Source organism: Thamnophis sirtalis, unplaced genomic scaffold, assembly GCF_051295495.1.
Source record: "Thamnophis sirtalis isolate CommonGarterSnake01/CBP01778 unplaced genomic scaffold, rThaSir2_p1.2 scaffold_17, whole genome shotgun sequence".
Taxonomy (NCBI): Eukaryota; Metazoa; Chordata; class Lepidosauria; order Squamata; family Natricidae; genus Thamnophis; species Thamnophis sirtalis.
In genome coordinates this window covers 2,988,950-3,002,053 of record NW_028261397.1, presented here as the reverse complement: position 1 = coordinate 3,002,053, position 13,104 = coordinate 2,988,950, and the positions used below count along the sequence as shown (strand labels likewise).

Sequence of the window (13,104 nt, the reverse complement as noted above, 5' to 3'; positions counted from 1 at the left end):
AATTGCACTCTGCAGGCTTCTCAAACCCTCTGCACACCTTTTTGTGAAAAATGGGGGCATGCAGAGAGAGTGAGAGGCCTGCAAAGTGCTGCTTGGGGGGGGGGGAAGGGGGAAACAAGCAAAAAATGGCCTGTCTTTTTGTGAAAATGGGCCAGTTTTTGCCAAAAACAGGGCATGCATAGGCTTTGGGAGGCTTGTAGAGTGCTCCTGGGGGTGGCAAAAATGAGCAAAAAATGGCCCATTTCCCCCTCATTTCTTCCCTCCCCAGCCCCCAGGAGCACTCTGGAAGCCTCCTAAAGACTATGCACGTCCATTTTTGTGAAGGGGGCGGAGTTTCAGGAGACCAAAAATGCTGTATTCAGTGTATAAGATGCACCCACATTTTCACCCTCTTTTTTTGGGGGGGGGAAAGGTGTGTCTTGTGCTCTGAAAAATACGGTAATATGACCCAGTCTTATTTTCAAGGAAACACAGTAAATCACCTTTTTCAATGCTGTTGTAATTTCGAAGGGTCCCTAGGTGAATCGTCGTAAGTCGAGGACTCACTGTCGCCTTATCAGGGATAGGGACAGCATATAAATTCAATAAATGAATGAAAGAATGAATAAAGGCTGTAAAGAGGGCAGAGCATATATTATATATTTTAATTGGAAGCCTTGAACTGATGCCAGGTAAAATCCTACCCTGGACTGATTATTTTTAGTCTCATACGCACATTTGCAAGTATATATTCTCTTAGTTATTATTCTTATCACATTTTTAAACATTCGTTTTTCCATATAAAAAAATTAAAATATATGATCGGGATTGCTTGGTTTACCATCCCATACATCTGTTTTGTTTTACTGCCAACCTACTTTCCTTTCCTTTTCTCCCTCCTTCCTTTCTCTACTTTCCTCCTCTCCTTTCCCTTTCCTTCTTCCCTTTCCTCTCCCCTACTCCTCTCTACCTCTTCCCCTTCCTACTCTCTCTCCTCCTCTTCCTCTCCCTCCCAATCTTCCTCTCCTTTCTTCTTTCCCTCTCCTTCCCTCTCTTCTCCTCTCCTCTCCCTCTCTTCCTTTCCTCTTAGATTGCTGTGGTTACCTATTTTCCTCTTCCGTCTGGTGTATTTTCGGGATGGTTCTAACTTGATATTTGCCATTTTACATTCCCTTTTCCTCGTTATATTTTCCAATCTGTTTTTTTTACCTAGGTTTCATTCTTTGAACATGTGTATTAGTAGTTTACTACTTTTCTATTTCCTCCCCTCTTCCCCCCTTTTATATTTAATAGTGGGTTTCTATTTCTCCCCCTTGCTTTCTTTTCTATCTTATTCATATTCTTTCCCTAACCATCATAACATCTTCCCCATGTTTTGAAGTACACTGATGCCTCTATCCTTTATTCTCTATTCATTTCTGCACAGTCCAATTATTTATTTTTTATTATCTCTCCTTCCAAAGAAAGAGAGTGACCGAGAATTTTTTTTATTTAAAAAATATCCAATATCATCAATATCATTGCATGGACAGTGTGGTATCTGAGTATCGTTCATTTTGGTACAAAACCAATATTAATACAAATAAAAATTACTACATTACTTAGACAGAGTCTAGTTATATATATTTATTAATATCAGCACGTATTCCTTCATTTTTCAATTAATATTTACCACATCCTTCTAATAGTCATAACACTTTTCTTGGGTATATCTCATATCATCCTTTTTCAAAATCTAATCTTAACCTCTAGCATTCACTTTAAATATGTTATACAAAAACATGTATAACAATATTCCCCCTAATTCTATTTTTTTAATCTATTTAATCTATTCTAATTCTCAGTACAGCCCTTCTTCTTCTTCTTCTTCTTCTTCTTCTTCTTCTTCTTCTTCTTTTTCTTCTCTTCCTAAAGAGCCAAGGTGGCGCAGTGGTTAAATGCAGCACTGCAGGCTACTGCTAGATCAGCAGGTCAGCGGTTCAAATCTCACCGGCTCAGGGTTGACTCAGCCTTCCATCCTTCCGAGGTGGGTAAAATGAGGACCCGGATTGTTGTTGGGGGCAATATGCTGACTCTCTGTAAACCGCTTAGAGAGGCCTGAAAGGCCTATGAAGCGGTATATAAGTCTACTGCTATTGCTATTGCTATTGCTATTCCTTCTCTCTTTCTTTCTTTCTTTCGTCTTTCATCTCTTGCTTTCTTTTCTATCTTATTCATATTCTTTCTCTAACCCATCATAACATCTTCCTCATGTCTTGAAGTACACTCATGCCTCTTTATCCTTTATTCTCAGGGTTAACCAATTCATTTCTGCACACTCCAATTTTTTTATTATTATTATTATCTCTCCTTCCAAAGAGAGAGAGACTGACCGAGAAATCTTACACACCCGTCTGTAACATTAGCCTTCTGAGTGCAACAGCCTCCAGACGGAATTAAGGCTGGGGATGCAATTCAATCCAAGGCCGGGTGCAGCTCAGGGTCATGGGCCTTGTAATCCAGTGCATATGGAAGGCCCTCGGTTGTGGGGGTGGGAGGAAACTGCCTTAAGCCCTTGGCGCGGTTACCGCAAAAGAGATGACAGATGAAACACCGTTTGTAAAATACATATAGTCCTTGATTTACAACCATTTATTTAGTGACCCTTTGAAGTTACAGCAGCCCTGAAAAAAAGTGACCGTTTTCACACTTACGACCATGTGATCCAAATTCTGTGGTGAAAATTGACTCATATTTATGACGGTTGCAGCGTCCCGCGGTCACACGGTCCCCTTTTGCGTCCTTCTGGCACGCAAAGTCAACGGGGAAGCCAGATCTGCTTAACAGCCGTGAGACTAATTTCGCCACTGCAGCGATTCGCTTAACAACGATGTGCAGAAAGGTGTTAAAATGGAGTGAAACTCACTTAACCGCTGTCTCGCTTAGCAACAAAAGTTTGAGGCTCAGTTGTAAATGTAAATGTAAATGTTTATTACACTTGTATGCCGCCCTATTCCCGAGGGACTCAGTGCGGCTAACAAACAAGGTGTGTGTGGGGGGAATACAAACAACAAACAAAGACAAAAACAAATACAAAAACAAATTAAAAACAACGCAACAATTCGAGTGGGGCTGGGAACTCATCAGCCCCAGGCCTGCCGGAACAGCCAGGTCCTTGATAGCTTTGCGGAAAGCCTGAAGGGTGGAGAGGGTCTGGATCTCCATGGGGAGATCGTTCCAGAGGGCCGGAGCAGCCACAGAGAAGGCCCTCCCCCGAGGGGTCGACAGTCGACATTGGCTAGCGGATGGTATTCGGAGGAGGCCTAATCTGTGGGATCTAATCGGTCGTAGGGAGGTAATTGGCAAGAGGCGGTCTCTCAAGTTGTGGTTGTAAGTCGAGGACTACACTAAGAGTCAGAGCCGGCTACAATGCCTGTGAGGTGGGCGGATTCTGGCAAAGGGAAGTCCCCAGCGCCCATGTTCCTCAACCTGACGGGTCTGACTTCCTGGTTTGTCTGGAGGCAATTGTGCTTCTTTGAATCTTGCAAGTTTTTCGTCTTATGCCCTAAAAACGAAACCTCGACTGTCTGCTTAGTAAATGCACTTCTTTCCTTGTGAGTCCGTAGAGATTCTCAGTCCCCAAAAGGTCCTTTTTCAGGAGGCCACTGGACTTTCTGGACTTTTTTCTTTTGAAGACGTTTCGCTTCGCATCCAAGAAGCTTCTTCAGCTCTGAGAGGATGGTGGGGAAAGGAAAGGATTGATATTCCTTGCAGACAGCTGGTCATTTGCATCCTTTTAGAGGGTCCTTGAGGCCACTTGGAGGTTTCTCTGTGTCCTCAGAGTCACCTGAGTAGTGGAAATGGTTCCTGTAGTCTGCAATTTCCCCCCCTCTGGAAATCCATTCCTACTCCCACACCATTTAAAGCGTCTTCATCCCAAATCGTGTTGCTAAAAGTCTACATAGATTCTCCATCATCCAGGTCCTGGTTATCCCAAGGTGCTTTTCCAGGACTTTCTTGTTTTTTCTTTTGAAGATGTTCCGCTTCACATCCAAGAAGCTTCTTCAGCTCTGACTGAATAACAGGGAATGGAAGGGATTTCTACTCCTTGCAGACAGCTGGTCATTTGCATCCTTTTAAAAGGCTGTTGAGGCCACTTGGAGGTTTGTCTGCATCCTCAGGGTCACCTGAGTGGTGCAAATGGTTCCTGTAGTCTGCAATTTTTTCCCCTCTGGAAATCCATTCCTACTCCCACAACCGTTCAAAGTGTCTTCATCCCAAATTGTGTAGCTAAAAGCCTGGAGAGATTTTCAGTCACTCAGGTTGTGGTTGTCCCCAGAGCTTCTTCAGCTGAGTCAGGGTTGACTCAGCCTTCCATCCTTCCGAGGTGGGTGAAATGAGGACCCAGACTGTGGGGGCGATATGCTGACTTTGTAAACCGCTTAGAGAGGGCTGAAAGCCCTATGAAGCGGTATATAAGTCTAACTGCTATTGCTAACTGCTATTGCTATAGCTCTGGATGGTGGGGAATGGAAAGATTGATGCTCCTTGCAGACAACTGGTCATTTGCATCCTTTTAGAGGGCCGTTGAGACCACTTGGAGGTTTATCTCTGTCCTCAGAGTCACCTGAGTGGTGCAAATGGATGCAGAGCCTTCTTGGCTGCAGGATGATTTCTGCCCTGTGTCCTGCAGCCTCGAAGGCTCCACCCACCATTTGCACCACTCAGGTGACTCTGAGGACAGAGATAAACCTCCAAGTGGTCTCAACGGCTCTCTAAAAAAGGCGGCTTCCGGCGCAGCAAAATGAAAGTACAGTTCTGAATATAAAATATAAAAAACAGTTGAAGTTGCAGGAATGAAAGAGAAAAAAGAAATGTTAAGTAAGCTCTTCCTTCCTTAGTTGCAACTTTTCATAAATATTGAGGTTTGATGAAAATGCCTACCTCATCTTTTTTAATATAGCAGGAAAAAAGGGTATTTTGTTTTGTTTTGCTCAGTATCTATTATTATCTCCTGTTATTTCCTCTTCAAATTCAGAGGAACTTAGGCGGTGACTTTCATCTTTGTGTCACCTTTAGGATGTTTGAATTACTGTATTTTTTGGAGTATAAGATGCTCCGAAGTATAAGACGCATTTAGCTTTTGGGGAGGAAAACTAGGGGAAAATATCTACCTCTGCCTCCCAGCAATTTGCCTCCTTGCAACAAACAGCAAACAGCAAAGACAATATACACTGTTTGTAGTGTTACATTTCAGACTATACTTCTGCAGATGCTGTTAAAAGTGATGTGGCTTTCTGAAAGTATAGTTATTCTCTCTGCTATTTAAAAGGAAATACAATAGCACTGGGCCTCTTCAGATCAAGCATTTATTTTAAAAAGCTTCTTCGTTTTGTTAAACTGTCTAGAACAACAATAAAGCAGTCTTTAAAAAATAAGTCTAATAATTTGAACATTCTGTAGGCATTTATAGTTATTGACTTACCTCCTTGCAGCAAACAGCAAACAGCCTGATTAGCACGAGAAAAAAAAAATCTGCTTCTGCCTCCCAGCAATTTGCCTCCTGGAGCAAACAGCCAGTTTCACTTTCAGTTTCAGTTTAACCCTCCCGATCATCAGCTGTTTCAGGCTGCAGGGATTGCTGTAGCCTATTGGAGCCTCCGCAAGCCCCATTTTCCCGTTTGCTGCAAGGAGGCAAATTGCTGGGAGGCAGAGGCCAAAGGGTGGGGGACGGGCGGGTGGAGCTACCGTATATAAGACGCACCCAAATTTTCACCCTCTTTTAGGTGGGGGGGAAGGTGCGTCTTATACTCCGAAAAATACGGTATGTAACTGAGCTGCAGAGGTGAGTTGCTATCGGTTCTCAACGGTTCGGGAAATGGAAATTGTGACTGGGTGGCCCAACTGGTAGGGATGACAGGCTGGCCATGCCACCGAACAAGGTGGCATGGTTTTTTTCCCCCGGACATTTTTAATGTTCTGCGCGTATGCAGACCTATTTATAGGCAACTTGCAAGCAAATTGCGGGCACACCAAATCGGCAGTAACACCAGCCCACCCCTGCTGAGCTGGCATAACTTGGGTGGTGAGAAGGGGGTTCAGTTTTGAACCAGACGTTTGGAAGTCCCAGGTCCAATGCTGCACACTTTATACAGGTAGTCCTCAACTTACAACAGTTCATTTAGTGACCGTTTGAAGTTAACAATGGCACTGGGAAAAAAAGTGACATGGGGCCATTCTTCACACAACGGTTGCAGCAGCCCCACAGTCACACCCCCATAGTCACGTGATCAAAACCTGGACACTTGGCAACCGACTGGTATTTATGACGGTTTATAAAGGTTTATGTGACGTGATCCCCTTTTGCGACCTTCTGACAAGCAAAAGTCAATGGAGAAGCCAGATTCATTGAACAATCGCGTTATTAGCTTAAGAACCGTGGTGGTTCACTTTACAACGGTGGCAAGGAAGGTCGTAAAATGGGGCAAAACTCAGTGAATGCCTCACTTAGCAACTGAAAGTTTGGCCTCCATTGTGGTCGTAAGTCAGGGACTACCTGTAATTTGATGAGGATTGCAGCCAATGTAGCATGATCAGTGCTAGAAAGGAGTGGGATTTGCAGAGTGGGAGGAGGAGGAGGAATGGAGGAGGGGTCCTTGGTGCTCTCTGAGCTTGGTGGTTTTCCTTGCAGGCATTTCATGGCCCAGCTAGGGAACATCATCAGTGCTAGAAAGGAGTGGAGTTTGCTCTCTCTTCATGCACAAGTGGCTTGCTCTGTCATTGTTGTTGTCGTTGGGTATGTCTTGTCTTGGTATTTCCTCGATTAGGATGTGGTTAATCATTTGATTGTTTGTCTCAGTGGGGAGTTCCTGGATTGAGGTATTGTTTACTGTTTGATAGTCTGGCCTTAATCTCTGTTTATCCTGCGATTGTTAGCAAGGAGACTCTTTTAATCTTTCTGTTTCCTTGTTAGAATTGCAGTTTCTTTCTTAAATGAGGTGTGAACTTGACTCACATCCGCCTTCTAATGGCTGACACCGAAAAGGAAAAGGAACCAAGAAGGGGAAGATTATATATATATGTTTTCTGAGGTTTTCGCGGGTGTTAGTATGTAGGTCTTTGGTTATTCGGGTTTTCTCCTGCATAAAATTGGAAGTGTCTTGGCGACGTTTCGACGAAGTCTCATTCGTCATCTTCAGGCTTAAAAAGAAGAAACAGCCGAGATCTCACATTGCTCCTGGAAGCACGAAGCCTGAAGATGACAAATGAGACTTCATCGAAACGTCGCCAAGACACCTCCAATTTTGCGCGGGAGAAAACCCAAATAACCAAAGACACACACACACACACACACACACACACACACACACACACACACACACACAGAGCACACTGCCTTCCCATCAACACTGATGGTGTTACCTAGTTTGGTTAGGAAATGTCTGCAAGAAAACAATTGGTCTGGAATGGTATAGGATCACCTGCCTGAGGAGGGAGTTGGACTAAAAGACTCCCAAGATCCCTTCCAGTTTAGTGGTTTAGTGGTTTATTCGACTTGTATGCCGCCCTATTCCCAAAGGGACTCAGGGCGGTTCCACCACAAATGCGTGTACGACAAAAGCGCGTGTGACTAAAGCGCGGTGACAAAACCGCGCCGTCAAAACCGCGGAGACGAATGAGTGCTGAAGCGCGCCGACAACAGCGCGCCGACAGAAGCGCGCTGTAACATAACCCTAAAAATAACCCTAAACCTAACCCTAAACCTAACCCTAAACCTAACCCTAAACCTTACCTTAACTTAAATCGCGCTTCTGTTGGCGCGCTGTTGTCGGCGCGCTTTTGACGCTTTTGACATCGTGGTTTTAGCGCCGCGGTTTTGTCGGCGCGCTTTTGACGTTCGCGGTTATGTCGTGCCACGCTCAGGGCGGCTGACAAGCCAGGAGGGAAGGGGAACAAATACAAAGAGTAAAACAGAAACAAAACAACAATACAAAACAATTTAAAAAGTCACAACAAGCACAATCAATTCGAGTAGGGGTGGAACTCCACAGCCCCAGGCCTTCTGTTCATCCGTTAATAAAAACCACTGGAAACTCTCTCACTGTTTCCCCCCCCCCCCACCCCCGTTTTTATTTTGTCTGTAAAAGAAAAAGCATTTTGGTTTTAAGAAGGCACTAGAGATAATCTTCCAAGCTTTCTGGGGGATGCCAAGGCCAATGTGATAAACCTCCCCACGGAGAGAGGAAACTGCTTAAGTCAGGTGACAATGGCTGAGTTAGAAAAACTCCCAAGAAAATTTAAAAGAATTTTCTGGGTTTTTATGGGTGGTTTGTGTGAAGGCCCCAACACTGGAAGTCTTTAAGAAGATGCTGGATAGCCATTGGTCTGGAACGGTATAGGGTTTCCTGCCTAGGCAGGGGGTTGGACTAGAAGACCTCCAAGGTCCCTTCCAACTCTGCTATTGTATTGTAAATCTTAACTGCCTGTTTATTTTTCTATCTATCCATATCTGTCTTTTGATCTATCCATATCCATTTTCAATATTTTCTTAAAACGGAGCCATCAATTAATCCTAGAATCTGGGTGTTCCCAATGGTTTGCCTTTTTTTAACAAGAGATCGTTGCTTCCCCCCCTGAGTTTTTGGGGGCTTCTTAACACTCCCCTGGTTAGAGCCGAGGTGGCGCAGTGGTTAAATGCAGCACTGCAGGCGACTTCAGCTGACTGCAGTTCTGCAGTTCGGCTGTTCAAATCTCACCGGCTCAGGGTTGACTCAGCCTTCCATCCTTCCGAGGTGGGTAAAATGAGGACCCGGATTGTTGTTGGGGGCGATATGCTGACTCTGTAAACCGCTTAGAGAGGGCTGAAAGCCCTATGAAGCGGTATATAAGTCTAACTGCTATTGCTATTGCTTCTTCCTAGGCTGTTTCCTGGAGACCTGGTCGCCCATCACTCTTGATTCCCACAACTTTGCAAAAACGCCTACCACAATGTCCAGCTCAAGCTACCCTCCCAACCAAGGAGCGTTCAGCGCGGAGCAGAGCCGTTATCCGACGCATTCGGTCCAGTATACCTTTTCCAGCGGCCGGCACCAGCAGGCAAGTAGCAGCGGGCCCCCCCAGGGGGGGGAGGGGAAGGGGAGGAGGGATTCTGGGTAATCCTGCAGGGGCCCCTCCCGGATTTCTGGCTTCTACATACAGGAAGTCCTCAACATAAGAGCCTCAGTGGCGCAGTGGTTAGAGTGCAGTATGGCAGGTTACTTCTGCTGGCTGCCTGCGATTGGGCAGTTTGATTCTCACCAGGCTCAAGGTTGACTCAGCTTTCCGTCCTTCCGAGGTGGGTCAAATGAGGACCCAGATCGTTGGGGGCAAGCGGGTCTCTCTGTAAAGCGCTTAGAGAGGGCTGCAAAAGCACTGTGAAGCGGTATCTAAGTCTGTGCTATTGCTATTTCTCCCTCCTTCCCTCTCTTCCTTTTCTCCTTCCTTCCTTTCCATCTTGTATTGAATTTCCCTCCCTCCTTCCTTTTGACTTTTTCTCTCTTTTCTCCTTCCTTCCCTCCCTCCTTCCTTTCCGTATGTTTTCCCCTTCCTTCCCTCCCTCCCTTCCTTCCTTCCCATGGTGGCGCATGGGTTAGAAGGCAGCATTGCAGGCTAAACTCTGCTTACAGCCTGGTAGTTCGATCCTGACCTGCTCAAGGTCGACTCAGCCTTCCATTCTTCCGAGGTGGGGGAACGGATTGTTGGGGGCAAGAGGCTGACTCTATAAACCACTTAGAGAGGGCTGGAAAGCAGTATATGTTTGTGCTATTGCTATTTCTCCCTCCCTCCCTCCCTCCCTCCCTCCCTTTTCTCCTTCCTTCCTTTCCATCTTTCCCTCCTTCCTTCTGTCTCTTCTTCTCTTTTCTCCTTCCTTCCCTCCTTCCTTCTTTTCCCATTTCCTTCCTTCCCTCCCTCTCTCCTTTCCCTCTGTTTCGTTTCCTTCCTTCCTTTCTTCCTTCCCATGGTGGTGCATGGGTTAGAAGGCAGCATTGCAGGCTAAACTCTGCCCACAGCCAGGAAGTTTGATCTTGACCTGCTCAAGGTTGACTCAGCCTTCCATCCTTCCGAGGTGGGTAAAACGAGGACCCGGATTGTTGGGGGCAAGAGGCAGACTCTGTAAACCGCTTAGAGAGGGCTGGAAAGCAGTATATGTTTGTGCTATTGCTATTTCTCCCTCCCTCCCTCCCTTTTCTCCTTCCTTTCCATCTTTCCCTCCCTCCTTCCTTCTGTCATCTTTTCTTCTTCCTTCCCTCCCTCCTTCCTTTCCCTCTGTTTTCTTCCTTCCCTCCCTCCTTCTTTTCCCTGTGTTTTCTTCTTCCTTCCTTCCTTCCTTCCTTCCTTCCTTCCTTCCTTCCTTCCTTCCTTCCTTCCTTCCTTCCTTCCCATGGTGGCCCAGGAGTTAGAAGGCAGCATTGCCTACAGCCAGATAGTTCGATCTTGACCTGCTCAAGGTCAACTCAGCCTTCCATCCTTCCAAGATGGGTAAAATGAAGACCCAGATTGTTGGGGGCAAGAGGCTGACTCTATAAACCACTTAGAGAGGGCTGTAAAGCACTATGAAGCGGTATATAAGTCTAAGTGCTATAGTGCTATACGGCCACAATTGAGCCCCAAATTTATGTTGCTAAGTGAGACAGTTGGTAAGTGAATTATGCCCCGTTTTAACAGCCTTTCTTGCCATGGTTGTTAAATGATTCGATGGCGGTTGCTAAGTCAGTCACACGGTTGTTGAGTGAATTCGGCTTCCTCCCTTGACTTGGCTGGGCAGAAGGTCGCAAAAGAGGATCACGTGACCCCGGAACGCCGCGACCGTCATAAACACGAGCCACGAATGCAATATGATTATTGGATGACATTTGATTACAGATTAACTAGTATAGAAGGGCCAGAAGTGAAGTTTCTATTGTGTATATCAGTGTTTCTCAACCTTGGCAACTTGAAGACGTCTGGACTGCAACTCCCAGAATTCCCCAGCCAGCATTCGCTGGCTGGGGAATTCTGGGAGTTGAAGTCCAGACATCTTCAAGTTGCCAAGGTTGAAAAACATTGGTGTATATGATGAGAACAATGGCTGTAATTAAGGTGTATAATATGAAGGGTATTCAAAAGAAATTTGATTACGGACAGTATGCTGTTGTTGCAGAAATGGAAACGTGATGTTATAATGAAAGAAAACGTATAATAAAAGAATAATACAAATAAATAAATACGAGTCAATTGCCAAGTCTCTGAATTAGGCTCAGGTTACTAGGAGAATGCCGCAGTGGTCGTAAGCACGAAGATCGGTCATAAGCCACTTTTTTCAGTGTCGTCGTAACTTTGAACGGTCATTAAATGAAGTTGTAAGCCGAGGATTACTTGTACACAAGCTTGTTTTTCCTCCCCCTTGGCGGGGGGGCATCATCAGAAATTTTCTTTTTCTGCAACAAATTTGTTTGGCTCCTGGTACACGGTCACACATAGGTTACTCCAGGTAGTTTAGAAGTATTTAAAATATCTGTAATATAATAAAACCCATTAAACCCGCCTCCTTCCAACATGGGCCACGCATGACCAATTAAAAAAAAAATCTTTTAAGTGCCAGTTAAGTTAAATAATAACTAAGCAGTTTAGAGTGTTAGGATTGTAAGCAGAGGTATGTGACTGTGAGATGGGTGGCCTGTAACTTTAACACAGGTAGTCTGTTGTGGCTCACCAATGGCCAGCAGATTCAGATAGTGAGGAGGTTGGGGAGGAACCTGGGCCAGTCCTGGGGTCTGGGGAAGGTTCTGATGAGGGCTTTGCGTCAGAGGCAGAGAGGGGACCAGGGCCGTCCGAGCTGCCTTCAGAGTTGGAGATCAGTGAGGCAGAAGAACATCTGGAGCCTGTTACCAGTGTGTGCATGCCCAGAGTCGCCAGATGAAGGGAACAGCTAAAGAACAGGGGTCGACTTGGGAGTAAGGCCACAGGTGGACAGTGAATGGCCTCTCCCAGAGGGAATAAAAGAGGAGCGAAAGGGGAGTGGAGTTTGCAGGAGACAATTAGTTCGCTTCATTGGTTCGTGACTCTCGGAGACTCCTTGCCAAGTTCTGCAGATATCAACCTGGCAGCTCTCCAAGCCAGATGAGGTCTGTGACCGGAAATCCTCCCTTGAAAGACTTTGCTGGAGGTGAATGAGCAGAATCCACAGCCAATTAATAAAAGGGTTTTTTTGTTGGAACAAGGAGTTTGCTTCAGGCTCTTGGAAAGCCTCAGTCAGAACAGTAGCCCTCGACTTACGACAGTTCGTTTAGCGACCGTTCAAAGTTACAACGTCGCTGAAAAAAATGACATAGAACTCCCAGGATTTAGAACAGTGTTTCCCAGCATAGCTGACTGGGGAATTCTGGGAGTTGAAGTCAACATATTTTAAAGTGATCCAGGTCGGGAAACACTGCTTTAGAAAATGCGTCCATTTATGGATAGTCTTCAATTTACAACTGTTCATTTAATGACCAGAGGCAGGCCAGATGTTCCTGGAGAAGGTGGACCCAGGCTGTCATGTTCTTTCTCATCCTTTCGGTCCTGAGGAATACACCTCTCTCTGCCCCCACAATACGGGTGAAATGCTACTGGTTCGGGTTGATTCGCCCGAAGAGGTAGTAAAAATGCTACTGGTTCACCCAAACCAGTAGTTTAAAAATGCTTAAAAAGTGCTGAAATGAACAGGATGACCATAGAATTAAAAGAAAGAGAAGAGTCGGGCGACTATAAACACATGGAGTAAATTGTACAAGTGGCTAGAGAATAGAAGCCAAAACAAGAAATGAAAGTTTTAAAAACTATGGATTATACTATGGAGAAAAATGGTATATATGAAAAATGTGCTGATATAGTAGCAATAGCAGTTAGAACTTATATACTGCTTCATAGGGCTTTCAGCCCTCTCTAAGCGGTTTTACAGAGTCAGCATATTGCCCCCAACAACAATCCAGGTCCTCATTTCACCCACCTCGGAAGGATGGAAGGCTGAGTCAACCTTGAGCCGGTGAGATTTGAACCGCCAAACTGCAGATAGCAGTCAGCTGAAGTGGCCTGCAGTACTGCACTCTAACCACTGCGCCACCTCGGCTCTCTATAGTGCATATAGTA

The 13,104-nt window shown here is 45.3% G+C and overlaps 1 protein-coding gene across 1 annotated transcript in view; it reads left to right on the top strand.

Annotated features, from left to right (window-relative positions):
* NCOR1 (nuclear receptor corepressor 1) overlaps positions 1-13,104 on the top strand; it is a 190,892-nt gene that overhangs the window by 9,445 nt on the left and 168,343 nt on the right. Inside the window, 1 exon segment of the mRNA XM_087702874.1 lies at positions 8,879-9,054. Within this exon segment, the coding sequence (XP_087559000.1) occupies positions 8,947-9,054 (108 nt within the window). The 5' untranslated portion in view covers positions 8,879-8,946.